Source organism: Lontra canadensis, unplaced genomic scaffold (assembly GCF_010015895.1).
Source record: "Lontra canadensis isolate GAN:19392208 unplaced genomic scaffold, GSC_riverotter_1.0 scaffold25, whole genome shotgun sequence".
In the NCBI taxonomy this organism is placed as follows: domain Eukaryota; kingdom Metazoa; phylum Chordata; class Mammalia; order Carnivora; family Mustelidae; genus Lontra; species Lontra canadensis.
Window position 1 is genome coordinate 17,483,678 of NW_022631019.1, and position 20,337 is coordinate 17,504,014.

The 20,337-nt window shown below is 46.7% G+C and overlaps 1 protein-coding gene across 3 annotated transcripts in view; it reads right to left on the reverse strand.

Annotated features, from left to right (window-relative positions):
• Positions 1-20,337, reverse strand: part of STPG1 (sperm tail PG-rich repeat containing 1) — a 48,091-nt gene that overhangs the window by 10,611 nt on the left and 17,143 nt on the right. For all 3 annotated transcript variants that reach the window (XM_032863755.1, XM_032863756.1, XM_032863757.1), the window contains 3 exons: positions 13,196-13,297; positions 8,790-8,960; positions 3,931-4,039 (listed from right to left, as the gene is read on the reverse strand). In XM_032863755.1, the coding sequence (XP_032719646.1) occupies positions 3,931-4,039; positions 8,790-8,960; positions 13,196-13,297 (382 nt within the window). The remainder of the gene's footprint in view (positions 1-3,930; positions 4,040-8,789; positions 8,961-13,195; positions 13,298-20,337) is intronic.

A 20,337-nucleotide genomic window follows, 5' to 3' on the forward strand; every position in this document is an offset into this window, starting at 1 on the left:
CCCAGCTTCCTCCTCCATAAGGTAAGAATAATTCTTCCAGCAACATGGTGGTTAGGAAAGTTGACTAATATTGAAGTTCCTGGCACATGGTAGTCATTTAGTAACTATTATGCAATCGACAAATATTTATTGAGTACCTACTATGTGGACCCAGGTCCACCGGTCTCCAAAGTCCACGCTTTCCCACCACGCCCTGTTTCAAGAAACTGAGAGAATAAAATAAAATTGGCTGTGCATGAAGCTTCACAGAGGAAGAGAAGGTCCTGGGCTGAGGGAACAGAAGGCAGTCTCACCCCTGAATTGTTGGGAGCCCTGTCGGGGGTACGGGTGTTTTGCAGTACAAAGAGGGAGTACTGACCAGAAGTCTTGAGGATGCCTGGATCCTCTGACCCAGCTTTCCCATTATCAGAAATTAAAGAAATTAGTCAATATGGGGGAAAAGCTCTAAACATAGAGACGTACACAACAGCAGCGGCCGCAGTGTGAGAAGGGTACGTGGCCCGAAGGTCCAAAAGCAGAGGCACCATGCTGGGCCCAGAAGCCCAGTCCGGTGGAAGGTCAGCCCTGGCCACGATCAACATGGAGACCATAAAACCACATGGCCATGTTTTTTTTGGGGGGGGCAGGGAGGTGAGTGAAAATAATATCTAAAAGTCGCTATATATACCAGGTACAAATGGATCCGTCTGAACAAAAATACATGGGAACCCACGAACGTGGTAGCACTGTGGGTGAGAAAAATATTTCAAGTTTTCTAAACATTGTAAGATTGATTTTGTTTCAAATAAAATGTACTTTTCCATTGCAAGTGTACTGAAAACAACAGGGGGTATTAGCAAGATAACGTATTAGCAAGATGCTCTTTGAGTGATCGTACCCAGTGGTGGCAAAGGTGAGGAGATACAGGTGCCTCGTAGAAGCAGGAGGATAAATGACCTCTCTGCTGAAGGGCAGTTTGGTCACCGATATAAAAGAGAAAAAACAACACTGAAATATGACTTGGCAATTTCAATTTAAGCAATTAATATAAGGAAATAATCTTGATTGTACACAAGCTGGGAGCTACAGGGATGTTTGTTGTCTATTTATATAGTGAGCAGTTTATTTTTTTTTAAAGATTTTATTTATTTATTTGACAGACAGAGATCACAAGTAGGAAATCACAAGTAGGCAGAGAGGCAGGCAGAGAGAGAGGAAGGGAAGCAGGCTCCCTGCCAAGGAGAGAGCCTGATGCGGGGCTCTATCCCAGGACCCTGGGATCATGACCCGAGCCGAAGGCAGAGGCTTAACCCACTGAGCCACCCAGGCGCCCCTATAGTGAGCAGTTTAAAACATCCTACATTTTCGGGGTGCCTGGATGGTTCAGTGAGTTAAAGCCTCTGCCTTCAGCTCAGGTCATGATCTCAGGGTCCTGGAATCGAACCCCGCATCGGGCTCTCTGCTCAGGGGGAGCCTACTTCCCCTCCTCTCTCTCTGCCTGCCTCTCTGCCTACTTGTGATCTCTGTCTGTCAAATAAATAAATAAAATCTTTTAAAATTTTTAAAAAAAATAAAACAACCTACATTTTCAATAAAAGGCCATTTGGTCCTTAACTTATGGTACCACCATCCAATGGAATACCATAAGTCCGTCTCAAAATGATATTCTTATGGGGGTTTTTAATAACATGAAAAGATGTTCCCAATATATGGTTAGCAAAAGGCAAATGTCCAATTAGCAGCCTTTGTAATATTGGTATACATTTCTCATAGTTTGTTTCTTTTTCTCTCATGAACATGTAAATATGTATATATTTATACATATACAAATGTATTTTTTTTCCCATCCACAGAAAGGTTAAAGCAATCACTTGATTATCACATGCTGAAAAGCAGAAGGAAGAAGAAAAAGACACTCATGCTCCCGCGTCACAGAGAGAAACAAAGATAACTGCTGGTGTATTTCCTTCTCGTCTTTTCCTGAGTGTGTTTGGAAGACAACGCGGTGTGGATCTCACAGTGTAATTCCTATTCTGAAACCCATGTTTTTCAAGTGACATTTTAACTTTGGCCTTTCCTCCTAGCCTGATAGCCTTTTTAAAAATTTTATTTTAAGGAAAAATAGAGAGGAGGACATTTGTGACACGCTTGGCAGGTGGAAACTAGAAAACCCAACAGATGTGTGACAGTGAGCATTTTCCTCAGAGTTGAAGGTAGGCCAGTCCTGACCCTTAGCGTCTGAGGAAGGGGTCCCCAGAGAAGCTGGGCCAGGGCCAGGGACCCAGCAGAGGGCGCCAATTACAGCTCCACATCTGCCCCCCTGCTCCCCCCACTCCACCCCCACCCTCCCAGGAGGAGAAGGAACAACTGGAGTCATTTCTGAGAGGTCAAAACCGATTGTTTGTCGCAGATTCCCCAGGCAAATTTTGGGTGGGGAGTGACTAAGCCACCAGGCATGAAGTGGGAAGGGCCCGGACTCCAATCCACTGGTGGGACCCTGGGCATCATTTTTGCCTGTACAATGGGGACCCATAATAGCAGTAGCTCATGCTTTCTGAGCACACGATTGTGTGCCGGCCACAATCTCCACAGGGTCTGGAGATCATTCGATGAGAAACGTAAAGCCTCTGGCACACAGTAGTAGTTTAGCACGCACTGGTACCCACCTCTCCCCGCCCTGCTCCAGGATAAGGGGCTGGGGACCCCTGAGGATCCTCCTAGAAGGAGCAGGCACATGTGGCGGGCTGGGAAGGTGCCCACATCCCAGGGCTCACGGGCAGGGCCTCTGGCCAGACTCCCGGGGATGCGGGCTTTGTTCTGTATAAATAAACAAGGTGGGGCTTTGCCTCTGATGATGCAAGCCAGGGGAGCTTTAGCCTGGGTTTAGCCTCCTAATTAGGGCTGGTTTTGTTATTCAGCTTCAGACTGATCTTCTCAACTTTAATCTGGATTTGATGAAATCGGACAGGCCTGCAATTTTATCCACACCCCGCCTCCAAGAGGTGTGACTGCGCAGGCAAACCCTCCCTGCTCCTCCCCTCAGCTCTGGGGCTCCAGGCTCCCTGCTGGGGGGACAGGGGGATCTGCAGGACCCACTGGGAAGTTCTGCTCTGACGAGGGCTCCCAGAATGCCAATGGCGGCATCGCCTGACCTCTCTGGAAACCTTTCACTGAGGCTGGAAGCGGGGAGCAGGTCTGAGAGAACAGGACGGAGCAATAGCTCTCCCAGCCCAGAGAGGAAAACACTTGCAGGCCAGCTCTTGGGACCGTTTCAGAAGTCACTGTGGGCTGTCTGGGATAATAGTCTCCTCAGAGAGACACCTCTGGGCCTAGGCCTGCTGTCCGTCCGCTGTGTGATGCGGGGCAGGTCACTACCACTCTCTGAGCCCCCTCTCCTCACCAGAAAAGCCCCACTAAGAGTACAAGCCAAGGAAGACAGATGTGCGAAGACTGCGTGGAAAATTCTTAGCACGGAGTAGGCTCTGAGTAAACGGAGCCATTTTCCAGTGCTTGGTGACTAACTGACAAAGTGCCCTCTAGGCTCAGGAGGAAAGGAAGGGTCTGGACACTCAGTGTATTGAGTACACCCTCCCCACCACACACACCCCCAGAGACTGTAGGGACACCTGGGGCACGGGGATGTGCACCCTTCTGTGCTGAGAAGCCACTTCCCCATCTGGCCGCCCAGAGCAGATGTGCCTGGTCATGAAAAGGGAGGGCAATGAGGCTGCTTTGGGGCCATTTCCAGAACAGCCCTTGTTTCCTCAAAGTGGGAGACCCGGTCTTTTCCTCAGCTTTCTCCTTTTTGTTCAACACCTGTTCAACATCCCCGCTTCCTCCAAAGCCGAACTCTTTCCAAAGAGACTCTCTATGAAGCCATGGTGCCCCACAGAGCCAATCTGGTACGTTAACCCTGAGGTCAAGGCCCTTGCCAGGTGGCTGGCTGCTTACCTGGGGCAGGTCCCGTTTCAGCGACACTGAAAAATCCTCTCTGGGTTTTGGACAGAAACCCGGCTTGGGCACAGATGTTGTTTCTCTGCTTGCAGTAAGAGACAGAGGTCTGGGGGGAGAACACAAGCACGAGTCCCTCAGAGAATGAACGGACTAGAGAGGAAACGGTCCCCCCCGACTGTGCCTTCGCCATCACCCCAGCTGGAGAGGCCAAGGAGTCTGTGATCACCAGCAGATGTCTGGTCACCCTCCATGGCCCAGAGGACAGAACCAGGAAGAGAGTCTGAAATCTGGCTGCCAGGCTGGCTGCCTGCTCTACTTGAGGCAGTTAGGGTGACAACGGTCAGCAGACATCACCTACAGGACAGTGTCTTTTTCAAGCCTGTAACACTGCAAATGCACACTGTTTTCCTTATTTTCTCTATGACTTTTGTCCCTTTCAGGACACTGAGTCCTACATCTCCCCACCCTGATTCCTTACTGTTCAAACAGCCCTTCTATGAACGCAGGACTGGGGAGACACACAAGGGCATCAGGTAATTGAAGATGATGATCAGATCTGTAATAGTCCCTTGTCTTCGACTTTTCTGGACCAACCAGAAATTAAAAATTTTGACTGATCCAAACAATATACAGCATGTTTGGCACTCTGAAAATAACAGGAGAGGAATAAAAAGAAAAAGAACCCTGAGCTCATTCCTCTGCTATATTGAATCATAAATATTTTAAATACCAATTTGTAGTCAGTGCCCTGTATTCATTAGATAAAGATGCAATAAAAATCATAAAGGCAGTGACTGGGAATATTTACTGAACGAGTGAAACTATTTGCTGGGGCCAGGATGGTTTGATTTCTCTGAGATACTCTTTTGTCAAAAAAAAAAAAATGTTTCTCAAGAAATGCAGATGGCATTTTGATTTTGTGTTTACAAAGGGGGAGGAACTTAGCTTTTCCCAGGGTCCCGATGGCTAGAATGCATGCAGGGAGGGCAAACAAAAGCATCAGATGGGGCAGGCTAATTACTGGACAGAGGGACAGGAGCCAGGGTGCCGGGGAGGAAGTAATCACATGGTATGGAGAAAAGGGATTCGCCTGGAGAGGTGGGGGATCCAGGTAAGCAAAGGAAAAGAAAAGCCCTAAGAGACCTCGCCTGCAGTGTGGCTAACACGATTATCACACTTCTGCTTCTTGCCGGTTGACTTAACCATTGTTCTCCAGGTCAGAAAAAAAAGCCTCCTGTAGACAAAACATGATTTCAGCCTTATTCCTCATACAGACAGAAAAACAACTGAAAGAGGGAGCATTTTTGTATACTCTGAACGTGTGTCACTAGGAGATTTCACCATTAGACGAGGAAAACAGTTGGCTAGCTTGACTGGCCGGTTGGGAAAAAAAAAAAAAAAATGAAGCAGGTTTGCTATATCACCATGGAGGGGAAAAATCCAAGATAGAGCTGAGTAGAAAATGCACGAGTACCGTCGACACCATAATCCTAATACCGGAGATAGGGATGGGGGAGGAAGTGACTACGAAAGAAATTGCACCTATTTTTGCTGGTGGTCTGCTTTAGAGGGCAGAATTCTAAGAGAATTCTGCTTTTCTAGTTCACGAATTTCTAAAATACTTGAATATATTTAATGAAGAGCCTAAATTATTTTCACAGTCACATTAAAACAATAATCAACAAAAACCATGCACTTAAAATTGATCTGTTGGCAGAAAGTCTGAGCTCTGACTTGGGAAAGGGTCTTTTCTAGATTAACTATATACCCCTGGGGTAATTCCTTCAACGTCATAAGCATTTATTGCAAGTGTACCGTCTACCAGGACCTGTGTGGGGCACTGGAGGTTTTAAGCTGGGTGATGGAGCCCACAGTGGGGTTGTGGAGGCAGACGCATAGAACGCTAACTCCCTCCCTCAGGAATGGCAAAGGTGCAAGGGCCAGAACATTATCCATTTCTTGGACCAGGCCTTGGCCTCTGTCCTGTTAGCATAACAGCCTCCTAACTGGTTCTTCAAAATCCACTCTTTACCCAAACTATGGTCCATTCTCCATAGGGCTTGCTGGAGGGAGTTTTTTTTTTTTTTTTAAGTACATCAGATGATGTCATCCCACAGAGAACCAAATGAAAGACCCCTCCCAGGGTCTTTAGGGTCCTGAATGAACTAGCTCCTGCCTATTTGGCTTCCCCTTTTCTCCTCTCTTCCTAGCTAATGCTGCTCTAGCTACCTTCTTGTAGTCTCCAAAGGCTGTCCCAGGACCTTTGTACATGCTGTTCCTCCAACTCTAGCTCTTCCTTCAGTTCTTAGGTCTCAGCCTCAGAGCCTTCTCTGACCACCCAGTCTAAAGTACGTGATGCTCTCAACCCCCCATATTCTCCACATATTCTATCTCTCAGACCCCAACTGTTTGTTTGCTTCAAAGCTGGCCAGCGCTTATAATTCTCTGGTTTGCCCGTTTACTAGTTTTGTCTTGAGCTCCCCGCTGGAATCTAAGCTGTATCCCTGGTCTAGCACAGAGCAGTCACAGATTCCACGAAGGGAGACCCAGCAGGGCTGGAACACGACGACGGATCACTCTCCAGCTGTATCCCTCAGCCGTCTACTTGTGCTCACCGATATGCAAACAGTCCCTTTAGCCGGATAACTTTGGGCAAATCCCGTCCCTTCCCTGAGCATCAGTTTCCTCTTCTGTACATTGAAAGAAGAGATAACTCACTTCAGGGATTCTTGTGATTATCAAACAAGATGAATACATCATTCTTAGAATGGTATATAGGCCTTGAAAATTACTTCACCGTCCTCCTCATTATTATTTTCAGGCTCTGATTATCTCAGGGGAAGACTAGAGCTGTGCTGTATAATAGAGTAGGCACTGGCGATCGAGCCCTAGAAACACGGCTGGTCCACATTAAGATGTGCTGAAAGTATAAAACACATACTGGTGCACCTGGGTGGCTCAGTGTGTTAAGCCTCTGCCTGCAGCTCGGGTCATGATCTCAGGGTCCTGGGATCGAGCCCCACATTGGGCTCTCTCCTCAGCGGGGTACCTGCTTCCCCTCTCTCTGCCTGCCTCTCTGCCTACTTGTGATCTCTCTGTCAAATAAATAAATAAAATAAAATAGCATATACTGGATTGTTAAGATAGACGGAAAGAATGTAAAACATCAATTATTTTATTTATAATTACATGTATAATTATAATTAATAGTATATTAATCTTTATATTGATGAGACATCGAAATAATATTTTGAATATTCTGCGTTAAATAAATAAATATATTCTTAAAATTGATTTCACCTGTTCCTTTTTACTTTCAAATGTGACTACCGGGAAGATTTAAAGATTTTATTTATTTATTTCTGTGAGAGAGAGAGAGAATGAGCATGAGCAGGGGGAGGGGGAGAGGGAGAAACAGACTCCCCATGGAGCGGGGAGCCCGATGCGGGACTTGATCTAGGACCCCAGGATCATAACCCAAGCTGCAGGCAGACACTTAACCGACTGAGCCACCCAGGTGCCCAAGATTTAAATGATGTGTGTGACTCCCACTATATTTCTTCTAGACAGTGACAGCCTAGCGGGCCCATACATTGTTTTGAGCACATTGTAATCGATTGGATCAATCACAGAAAGTTGGCAGGGTCTTTGTAGGCAGAAAATTAATATTACTTAAAGGTATTATACAAGAAAAAGGAGGACGCCTGGGTGGCTCAGTTGGTTAAGCCGCTGCCTTCGGCTCAGGTCATGATCCCAGGGTCCTGGGATTGAGTCCGGCATCGGGCTCCGTGCTCGGCAGGGAGCCTGCTTCTGTCTCCGCCTCTGCCTGCCACTCTGCCTGCATGTGTGTGCGCGCACGCTCTCTCTCTTTCTGACAAATTAATTAATTAAAAAATAAAAGAAAAAGGAAATAAAAAATGAAGTACTCTGAGACCAAAGTATCTAAGACCATATATGACAATATATCATAATCATGTTAATACTTTATACACAATTCATTTCTTAGGTATTTTGCAGTCTAATGCTCTACCACTGAGCTATATACCCCCTTTTTCTTAGGTATTTTGGAGTGTTGTCTCATTGGTTCTTATAATAACCCTGTAGGGTGAGTATAATTGAATCCATTTGACAATTGAGGCTTAAGAGGTAATATGACTTCCCTAAAGACAGCTCTGCCGATCTCCACAGATGGTGGGGTCCTTGTGCGGCCAAGTCCTGGGCTAAGCACTCAGCTCAGATGACCCAATTTAACATTTGCATGAACTTTATGAAGTAGACACATTTCCCCATTTTGCAGATCAATAACTTGGGTCCTGAAAGCTGAAGGGACATGCCCAGATCCACACAGTCAGAAAAGGGCAGCATCCACTTGAACCTGACTCTGTCTCTTAACCATTAATCACACCCTTCTGCTTCCATGACTACAAAGTGATTGCAAGTGGCAGAACATTACTGCTAAAAATCCAATTTCTGATATGAAAATATGGAAGCTTATTTTCCCTATAAAAGCCTAAGAAGTAAATGGATAGTGACACAGATAATGTGGGAAATAATAATTGTTACAGATGAGAATATGTCCCAGAAAGTCTCTGTAGTAGGAGTAATTATAGTATTTTCCAGGGCAAGGTCTTCCCACTGCTTCCCACTGACCTCCGTGTTGCTCACATTTTTCTCTGGGTTCTGCAAATTCCCCATAAAGCCATGTGAAGCCTTCTGTACCTGCTGGGCAGTCAACAAACACTAACTGGTTTGTCAATTGCATTGGAACGCTATTTCCCAAAGCGTCCCCCGCCTTCGTTTATTTTAGTAAAGAATTCATCCAGTATATATTTAACAAGCGCGTGCAACGTTCTTACATTATACTGGTTTGGTGCAGGAGTTTCAAATTTGAGGACTTTGGCAAAGCTTGGCAACTGGAACATGCTGGAACAGGAATTACTGAAGTCTTTCTTCGAGACAAGACTGGATGGGATAGTGTATGCGTTCGCTGCAGGGTATCGAGAAATGATAGTGTCCAACCGGGCGCGCTGCAAGGACAAAACCAAAGGAATCAGCACTCTCACATAATCTCTGGGCTCCACGGGACAGATGTCAAAGGAATGGTGGCCAGCACTAGGTCTAAAGGCATTGTGAGAGGGCTGAAACTCCTGCAAGGAGCAATGATAAACTGACCTCAGGCTTTGAGGATTTGCTCTTGGAGAACGCAAGTTCTGACCTGTTCTGACTTCTGTAAACTAACTCAACTTATTCATCTAATATTTGGGACTCGGCAAAAATAATTTTGCCATAAATGCATTGCCACCCAATCCCGTTTCAAGCCACATACCCTTGACTCATCAACTGTTGGGTAATTTATATGATGGGAAGCTTTAAACTTTCTTCCTCCAGCCAAGGCTTTCCTTCTGAGTAAAACCTCATGTCTTGTTTCTAAGATTAAGTAATCTGAATTGCTTAAATAACAAGTTTGCTTCGAATGTCTTAAAGGTACATGGGTCGATAGGGCTTGCTGTCCAACCATGCCTCCTACCCTCCACCTAATTGCTGATTTCTTTTTTCATTTTAGATTTATTTATTTATTTGAGAGAGAGAGAGAGAGAGCATGAGCAGGGGGAGGGGCAGAGGGTGACAGGGAAGCAGGTTCCCTGCTGAGCAGGGAGCTGGATGCGGGGTTTCTATCCCAGGACCCAGGGATCATGACCAGAGCTGAAGGCAGACACTTATCAACTGAGCCACCCAGGCACCCCCTAATTGCTGATTGCATAGAACCTTACAATTTTTTTTTCTCTTTCAGTAGAACCAATCCTACTCCTTCCAGGAAGTCATCATAAACTATTTTCAGATAAAAGAAAAGAAATAAAGCAAGCAGAATCAATGTTTGCCAAATGAAAAGGGGCAAAAGCCATAGAAACTAGGTGATAACATCGCTTTACCCTAGGATAGTATGGCAAGTATCGGAGCCTGATAAAACAGACAAACAAAAAATTCTCATTATTTTATGGTTAAAAGCTTGAGAACACCTCAGCTGACTAGGGGTCAGTAACTACACAAACACAGAAAGTGGGTGAGGCTGTGAAGAGGCATGGACCCTCCCTCCCACCAGCTCCTCACCCTGAGTTTCATGGCAGTGGTTCTCAACGTCTAGTCTGTGGAACACTGATGGTATACGGGTGGACGAGCTCCCGGGGGCAAACACGTTCTTATCCAGAGTCTCAGCTGTTCAGAGTCTAACCTGGATTCAAGTCCCAGTCAGCCTTCTCTAATGGTCAGGATTCACTCATGCTCCCAGAAGGAAGGTTACCCCAGCCCTCTAAGCTCTTTGCATTTTGGGCAATAGTTAATGGAATGCTTTCCATGGGCTGTTGTGTTTAATTTTCTTGAAAAGCCTGGGGAGTGGATATTATGATTATCCTCACTTTACGGATAGGACACTGGGCTTTGTCTGCCATTCGAGGGGTGGAACCAACATTGTCACCAATCTGTCCCCATTATGTGATATAGATTAGCTATCTCATTCTAAAGGGAAAAAGTAAAAAAGAATAAAGCAATACATGTTTCATTTACAGGATGGGCAGCTGATGAATGACTGTGGGATGTTCTAGTTCAAGGGGAATCTCTACCCTCTCTCTCTTCTGCCCAGTAGGATAGGCACATCTTTCCCTTTTGCTTCCACAGAGGAAAGCTGGTAAAGGCTGGTAAAGGCTGGTAAGGTGAAACCACCCCCCAGGGGTCCCGTTTGTAGCATGTCTATCCTGATTCACCCAACAGATGAGGCAAGCACACTTTTCAAAAACACTATTTCCCGAAGGGTTCCTTGGCATACCAGTTTTATAAGATAGGTTAGTGCTGGTGATGGCAGCAGCAGGGAGAGAGTTCCAGAGTCAAACAAACTTAAGAAGCCTCATACTATGTTCCCACGTTGAAGGCTCACCATAAAGCCCACCGTGTTAAGTATCGTGAGAAGTCCTTCCATAAACAAACCTAACTTCACTTACCCAGCCTTTCTGAAACTTACTAGATCATAAAATCTTTTCGGCTTAGAATACTTGTGAACATACTTGTAGGAAAAAATTGTTCTAATTGTTCATTTGAAGCCAATTTTCATAAAGCATTATAATAGAATTTGTCTCAAAGTAACACTAATTCACACGATCTTGACTTTCTTTTCATTGCCGGACCTGTGGGCTCCAATCTGGCTACATGCCGGCATTTGTGAACCTCTCTCCAGCACCTACTAATTTTTCCAGAACCACTCCTGCCACCATGCAAACAGAAAGGCTATGAAAGTCTCCTCCCAGCGGCTTCATTTAACATCCTGTCAGCCTCATGAATAATCCTGGAACAAAGATTTAGAATACATTAATGAAGCTCTTTAAATTATTTGGACTTAGCAAGATGACAGGTCCTCTCTGAAGATTGGGTGTAGTGGTTCCAAAAGTCATCAGGAAGTTTCTAGAATTTATGGATCCATAGAGTTTCTTAGTCAGCCTCACCTACAATCACCTCCTCCTGACTATACCAGTGTCAGTCCGGCAGATCTTCCTCCGAGGAGGTCTCCTTTTCCTACCCTCAGAGTCCTCAGATCCAGAAATGGAGGAGGTGTCAAATGTGAAAGTCACTAAGGGTATGGGGGGGGCATGAAATTCACATCGGCGCAGAAAGGAAATAGCTAAGATGTGGGGTCTCCTAACAGATCTCCATGGGCCACTGCAAGCTGGTTACAGGAATCTAAATATCTATAAATATAAATTCTCATCCATCAAAGCAGGGACAGGAAGCCTGCACAACTCCATGTCTGCTTTCTTTTGGGTTTGTTCTGAATTTTTTAAAGACCTGACAGGCCTGACTAGGTTCTGTAAAACTCGGACCCTCCCCTGGGCCTCTTCTCCTCCAGAGGGCTCAGCCTCGTCGTTTGGAAAGTTATTGTGCACAAAGCCTAGCAGGGAATTGGTCGTGTGCTCTCATTTGATCCCCTCTTTGGCACCAAGCAGGAGTGGGTTGTGCCACTCTGCGGTAGAGAATTTCTCAGAGAGAAAACCTAGGAGGTGCAGGAGGTCTTGTTGGTGACTCAGGTGGTAACACTCATAATATTTAACATGTTTACAATACTCCGCAGTTTCAAAGAGCATTTCGCTCATTGCAATTTGCCCAGCGCCTCCAGGGAGTCTCCACTTTTATGAGGTAACCGGGACACAGAAGGGTGACGTGCTTGAGGCCACATCGAGAATCCTCAGCTGAGTCAGGCTCAGGTCTGAAGTCTTGTCTCCTGAGCCAAGACTTCGTGACATGGCACTTCTGTTGCCGATTGCTTTCAGGTCCCTTCATCTGCAGGGTTTGGGGCAGAAAAGGAGGCAGAGGCATGGTTCACTGGGGCCATGGGTGACTTCCACATCTCCGCTGATAGGGAGCTAACTTTAAAGTCAGCTCTGCCAAAGTCAAATTCCAGTAAGTGACTGCCTTCAGCGAGTCTTAAATGGACCCTTTGTGTGGTGCTTTGTTTTGTTTTGAAATCCGTTCCAGTGTCAGGCATTATAATACATCTTTGCAAGAGATTGTTGTAATTTTTAAAGGGACAGAAGGCATATGTGTTTTGTTGATGCTAATTTGGGTTTGCTTTCTTTTTCACTTTTCTACCTCAGCTAATTTTACCCCAGTTTGACCCTTTTCACTCACTATATATCTTCTTCTTGTCAATTTATAGATACTCAAATTAAGAACAAAAGAAAAAAAATCCTTGCCCAGGTCTGGTCAGGGACATCAGCACTTCATATAGATCCTTGATTCTTAGAGCCATCCACAAAGATAAAGACCCACATCTTACAAAGAAGGGAAGGAAGATCACTCCATTTCAGCCTGTTGCCTGCTTTCTTTTTGCTCCCGGCAGATTTCTCAATAATTTGAATAACCCAATTAGACCAAGTGGTGTAAAACACCCTGTTAGGGTAAGATCTTTTCCCTGGTGCCCAGAAATCTCAGGAAAACATCTGCTTAGCCCACTCCACAATGACAAAGTTGATGTGGACAATCGGGTTCTGAATATCCCTCTAGCCTCTCTTCTCACTCTGGCCATGTGGAGCAGTGAGGGGGAAATTACTTAAAGACACAGGCTCTAATTTACCTGCATGACACCTGAGGCACCAGTTACTCTCCTAATTAGAACCACGGTCTTTGGAGAGAAGGGACCAGTGGTCCAATACGTGTTTACGCAATGGACGAAGGAAAGTGCTGATCTGCTAATGGCCTTACTCGGGAAAGAGGTTCTCACCATAGAGGGAAAAGTGCACGTCCCTTTCTTAGACAACGAGGCACTGTCGAACACTGGAGATTGGTGAATGACGTTGTAGAACCCCGGACCTGGGATGCTATCCTGAAAGGAAGAGAATGGGGTGTCATAGCAGTACATTCATTTCCACTGTGCTTTTCTGCAAGCTTCATAACCATTAATGCTCGGCCTCACTGTCATCCTCCGGGACAGGCATCACTACCACTTGGTGGAAAGCTGGCTCCACCATTTCCTAGCCTGCCTGCTCACTGTCTCAGTTACCAAGTGCTGGAGGTTGGAATTCCAGCCTGGGTCTGAGACCCCCAGCCTGGGTCTGGCTCGCTGCACCACGTCTTCCTGCGTTCCAGAAGAATGCAGTTGTTTTTTTCATGCCGTTAGAGAAATGAGCATAAGATGGGATGCTCGGTGTGGCTGATACGCAAGTCAGTGTGTGCTGATTGGGGAAGGCAAGCCCAAAATGAGGGAATGATGACTGATTTCACATTAACCGCACCCACCTGACTCAGCTTCCTCCTCAGCCTTTCAGAAGAGAAATCAGGGAGTGTTTCTGTTTATAAAGCAAAATGAAACAAAAACAACCTTCATCCCAAACAAGACCGTTTCTAATTCGCAAAAAAAAAAAAAAAAAAAAAGAGAGACAGGTTCAGAAGCTCAAATTCTAAATGATGCAGGTATGATGGAGACGAATAAGCAGAAGCTTGATTTCTAAGCTCGTTTCTGCTTTTGCAGTTAATTGAACTTTCATCTCATTTCCCATGCTAGTTACCAGGGGGGAGTATTATGTTGACAGAAGTTGGCCAAGCAAGTGGCATGAAAGGATACGAATGTTCCACTGTCCTGAGAGTTTACTGGGTGCCAGCTTGATGGTACGAGCTTTTCAAAGGTTGCTTCGTTTAGTCCTCCGAGAGGAAGGGGTTACTGTCCCCATTTTACAGATGGAGACACTGAGGCAAGTGGAGATGAATTTACCCAATATCCCACTGCTACAAGTGTTAAGGACGTGAAGAACACAAAGTCTCTGCAGTTTCTCCAACCTCCTCCCCCAAGACTCATCCTGCCTCCACCGTCCCTACTACCTTTCTTGGGGCAGAAAGAAAGCCCAAAGTGCCACCAGGGCCTTCCAGGACTTTCCAGTCTGGCCTGAGCAGTATCTGATTATGGTTTAATATATGAGACAGAACCACCAGTGAGATTAACAGGTTCCTCTGCGCTGAATTTTAACTGCAGTGAACCCTTGGAGCATCGCTCAAAGCCGGTGGGTACAGGACACTGATTCCCACTTTGTAGGTGATGATCATCTCAGGTGCGCAGAGCGGGGGTTGATCACCAGGGAGAATGGGGCAGACATGAGACGGGAGGCAGAACCTGGTACACCAGCGCCCTAGGCCAAGTTCAGAAGACATTGGCACGTGGGAGCAGATTCAAGGAGCTCCAGGGAAACAAGGAAGAGATTTTTCTAGGGGGCTGTTCGTGGGGCTAGCATTTATTTATTGACTGGCCGCTCACTGTGTGTCAGCCACTGTTCTGAGTACTTTACACGCAGCAACTTGTTTAATCCCCATTTTAATTAATTCATTCATTATTTTGAAGATTTTATTTATTTGACAGCAAGAGAGAGAGAGCACGAGCAGGGGAAGTGAGCGGGAGAGGCAGAAGCAGACTCTCTGCTAAGGGTGGGACCAGATGTGGGACTCCATCCCAGGACCCTGAGATCATGACCTGGGCCGAAGGCTGACACTTAACCCTCTGAGCCACCCAGGTGCCCCTTAACCCCCATTTTAAAGATGGGAAGACAGAACCAAAAGAGATAGGGCCCAAGGTCACATGGCTAGTAACTGTCAGGGCCAGAATTTGAACCTAGGTGGTCTTAGTACAAAGTCTACTCTTTTTTTTTTTTAATTGACATATAACTGACACATAACATTATACTTTTATATATTTTTTTAGTTTTTTTAATTGACATATAACTGACACATAACATTATATTATATTAGTTTTGTGTATACGGCATGATTCAATATTTGTACACGCTGGAAAGTGATCGCTACAGTAAGTCACGTTAACATCTGTCGCCATATACAGTTGCAGAATTTTTGCCTTCTGATGAGAACTTTAAAGATCTACTCTCTTAGCAACTCCCAAAATGCAATACAGTTTCACTAACTGGGGTCGCCACGCTGTATATTACATCCCCCTGACTTATCTATTTGATAATTAGAACTTTCTACCTTCTGACTCCCTTCATCTATTTTGTCCACCCCCATCAAACATAGAATCCACTCTTACTCACTAAACCAAACTGACTTTCAAATGAGAATGTGTAGGATAAAAAGAAAAAAAAATCCCACAGACTTTTTTTTTTAAGATTTTATTTATTTATTTGTCAGAGAGAGAGCACAAGCAGGCAGAGCTGCAGACAGAGGCAGAGAGAGAAGCAGGCTCCCCGCTGAGCAAGAAGCCCTATGCAGGACTCGATCCCAGAACCCTGGGATTATGACCTGAGCCGAAGGCAGCAGCTTAACCCACTGAGCCACCCAGGCGCCCCTACCCCCAGACTTTTGAGTCCGGAAATTTATTCTCAGTGCTGCAACTAGCTAAGTGACCTGAAGCAAGTCACATCACGGGGCCTCAGTTTCCTCATTTGTAAATCAGAGACGTCAGACTCAAAGCCTTTGGGTGCTTCTTAGTTTTGAGAGCCCCTAAATCAACGAGGAGCTGAAGCAGGGCATGTCACTGTGACTCTTCCAGGTTTAAGCAGCGAACAAGGAAGACGTGCACCTCTGGCTTTCGGTCCCCCTGCCACCCTCAACACCTCCATCAGTTCACACACGTTTTCCGGGCACCCACACGACATGTCTAAGGAGATGGAGTTGCCTCCTAAAATTCAAGACACACAAAGCAGCTCCCTCCCGCCTTGCCCAGTTAAATCTGAATTTCAGCTAAATAACCAAAAGCTATTTTAGTGTAAGTATATCCCATGCAGTATTTGGGACATACTTATACTAAAATAGTCGGTTGTCATTTAATCGAAATCCTTGATCACGTTTTAATTCTGCTGTGTTGCAAACTGGTTTGAGTCCGGGCCAAGTACAAAGAGGGCTGTCACCTTACAGCCTGGAGGGAGAGAGGGCTGCCTTTTGGCCCTTAAGGAATCTCTGAGAAGAGTCGTGTAGGCAGCGGTAGGCTAGAGCTGGCCCATGGCAGCTCCAGAGGGTGATGGTTAGAATGTCAGAGATCTTCCTCGTGGTAGCTTGAAGGCAGGGTGGGAGTATTTACTCCCCAGCAATTGGCAAATGCTATAAATTAGAACTTTCCTTCACAGAGGAGAGAGCTGGTTTACCAGCACACCGTTATCTTCGCAGGACAGGCAGGTAGGTTTCTAGGCTCCTCAGAGGGAAACCTCCAATGGCAGAGCTTTCAGGCCTTTCTCCCTGAGTGCTAGGAGGGCTGGTGAGTGGCCGGCTGGGAGGGTCATAAATATCCAGGATGTTTCACTTCCGGGATAACAGTTTTTGAGTGAGTTTAGACTTCTCAGAGTGCATTTCTGAAACAAGAATCCAGGTTGCCATTGGGGTAATCTTAGCCACCTTCGGTTTCTTAGCCAAGACCACCCCAATGGGCAAAAACCAGATAAACAAACGAAGCATAAATGGGTGTGGGGAGGGAGAAAGGAAAAGAATGAGCTCGACCACCTGCCTGCCCGGTGCTGAGTGGCCGATGTACTGCTGTCTCCCAGACCTGCCCCACAGCGTGAGGATTAAATGAGTTGATACACAAAGGGGTGAGAGCCAGTGTGTGGCCACTCTTCTTGGCATTGCCAAGAAATGGAGTGGAGCAGTGGAGCCAAACCTTCCCATGGGGGTTAAAGACCTTGAGAGTGGGACTGACCGGGGAGGACTGTCGAATGTGTTCCCACCCCTTGACCCAACACACATCTGGGGACATTTGATTGAAATGCACTTTGAGAGACCTTCTGAAGGATTAGAATGCCAAACGGCAGCCCCTGCAGGTGCCAAGGGTGGGACAAAGGTCTCCGTTGACTTGATCCTGGGATAGGCTGGACAGGTAATGAGAAGGAAACAACAGGGAGAAGGTCATGTACCTCCCCCTCCCCCACCCAGATATAAACTAGGTTACAGGAAGTTTGAAGTCCCCCAGCTTGGAGCCTGTTACAAAGCCTGAATTTTCTAGGGCTGAGTTCCTAAATTCTGTCCAATCAGTATTTTTCAAATGAATAGTTTGTGAAACTGTTCCTTCGGTTGGGAAATGTAGTCTCTGTTGGATCCTTGGCTAAAGACCCTACTAGAGCTGCCTTTGACCCTTCAGAGATACTCCACCTTGCTTTGGTCTCTTTTGGGGGCTGGTGAGCTGGCGTTTCTCGGGGGGCACAAGATGAATGAAATCTAGGGGTCTGTGGAAGGGCTTTGAAGTATCTGACAGGAGGAGGACATGTCTGAGGTGGAAGCAGAGCCTGGGGCTGCTGTTAATCCACTGGTGAAACCACACAGAGATTTGGGGCTCTTGAGGGAATAATTTCCTTTTACAGATGCCTTTAGTCTTAGGGTCTCAGGACAATGTGTCCATCAACCCTGTTGACTTCATGGAAGCCAGAAAGCTTTTACTCAGGTTGACACGGCCAAAGGGATGAGGACAGCACAGACTGCAGGGTGGGAGAGCAGGCACCTGCCCCCAGGACACATGTCCTCCCTGGACCTGAGGCCCCTCATCTATGAACCTGCAAGGCCGTGCATGTGGGTGTCAAGATCTGTGGTGTTCAGACCACATCCCTGGTATCCACCGCCCAGGAAAGGGGGCCGGAGGTGGCAGCAGCTCCCAGCGGCAGTGCGTCCTTACCTGGCCCACCGGTGGCTTTCACTATGAGACACTGTCACAGAAAGGGCCCTTCTGCTGAGCCCAGGGATTCCAGGTCACTGAAGCCTTTCTGGTCCAAACCGTCTCTCACTCTGAGATGGGCCCCTTGTAAGATGCCCCTCACCCTTCCTGCCTTCTCTCCCTCCCGGCCTCACCCCACATCTATTTCTGTCTGGCATCAAAGTTCCCCCGCTCTGATCACGGCTGAAAAGGGAGAGAGAGGCAGCAAGCACACTCCACGCAAGAAAGCCTCACTGTTTTGTTCAGAATGGGGGAGGGCGTCAGCAGTGAAGGGTCCCTGGAAGCCCTAAGGGAGAAAGCCGGAAAACGGGATGAGGTCTCTTGAGATTGTTTCTGAGCCACTCAAGTAAGTGTGGGGAAGCCAGGGCGGAGGGACGCGGCTACTGGACAGATGAAATGGGTCCCAGCTGTTTGGGCACAGCTGGAAACACAGTCAGGCAAAAGCAGTCAATCCCGCATTTTTGAAGCCTTGGTTACTGTGGGTATGGTCCCCGAGAGCCACCTGCTTCTCTTTCAGAGCCTCCTCTGGCTCCAATCTAGTGTCCGCTTATTAGCAGCCCCTTGAAATCCCTTGAGCAGCACATCAGCAAGAACTCAACTCAGCAGACGTGTACGAAAGGCTACTGCGGACCAGAGCTCAGGCAAAGCAGCAAGGGAATAGCACTGCCTGTTAGCAGCTCTCATGTTCTGGAATGGGACGGAGGGACTCGACGTACACACCCACTGCCATCAGACCAAGCAGAAGGCAGACAGGGGCACGGGAGCAGCTGTCAGAGCACAGAGGAGGGCATCCCTCCTTCCATCCCCAGGAGACACAGGGAACAGTGTCTGGGAACCAGGAGCTGTCTCCTGGGCTTGTCCTCGCTCTGCCTGAGCCTGGCCGTGCAAGACACCCAAGCCTCTTGTGCTCAAGTCTCTGGGTCATTATGTCAAAAGCAGAGATGATGATGAGACTCCGCTCACAGGGTGATTATGGGGAGTCTGGGTTAATAAATGCAAAGGTCTTCAGGGGGCACCTGGTGTGCCTCCAGTGCCCACCAAGTATTTGTTATTTCCAGGAACAGGGAGTGCAGACTCCTTAGGACGGCGTGCTGGTGACCCCCCGGGGAGCAGTCGGGCTTCTGGAGCAGAAAGGTCAGGCAGAGCCTGTTGTGGTTCAAACACGCAGCTGTGTGCACACTTGGGCTAATTATCCCCTTGAACATGGTGGTCCTGGCAAACTGAACTTCCTTTCACTTAAATCTCCTTGACGTGTAAAACACCCAGGTCCGATGCCTTGTCAAGTTAGTGAGTGAAACAGTATTCACTTTATACTGTTCCATCACAAATTAAACATGAGCCTGCTTACCATCTGGGAAGGTGGATTTACTGTCAGGCTACACATAAAACCAACATATATTTGTAAATGGTGCCCATCTAGAGACTACAGGGCCCCTATGCCACCAGCATTCATTCACCGGAGCCTGGAAGGGATAAGTCAGGTTTAGAATCATGGAACAGTAAGCCCCAGAGAGCCTATTATAACATCCTTGCTCTTAGTGGGCTGCGAAGACATTATCAGTGTTACATAGCCTGGAAAGCATGACCACTGTCCAGAGGCAAATGGGAAACAGGGAGGTGGAGGAAGAAAATGTCCATCAGGCCCCTGGGCTCTGTTCTATCCCACATGAGGCATGTTTCTTCGTGTACATGGAGTCACCAGCACCTCCGTAAATAATTGCAAAATGTGCAGGAAAGCAGACTTCATTTCTAGCAGCGCAAATTGCCAGTCACAACGCCAAGCTCTGGGAAGGATTCCTTGTGGCCAGGGCTCGGAGTTATATGGGATATGTGAGCTGGGCCATGTTTCCCCACAAGGTTGGACTGATAAGGTAAGTGCGCATTTCACAAGACTCTGATTCTCTGTGTTAAAGATGTGTTAAATGGGTCACGGAACTAATGTGAGGATACAACCAAGTTATGAGATCAGGCACAGGGTGTGGACGATTAATGTTCTAAGAAGGGTGGTGAAACACCAGAGTTTTAAAATCTGTTTTTAATTTGTATTGCCTCACTAAATTATTGGGTGATGTTAAACAACATCTTTAACTTCTCAATGTCCGTGTCCCTCAAGAAAAATGAGAATAATGAGCATGGGACAAGAACATTTTTTCCCCCTTTTTACAGCTTCAAAAGCCTAAAAAATTATATAGCCCAAATCTTCCTTACGTTTCAGATGAGGAAACTGAAAC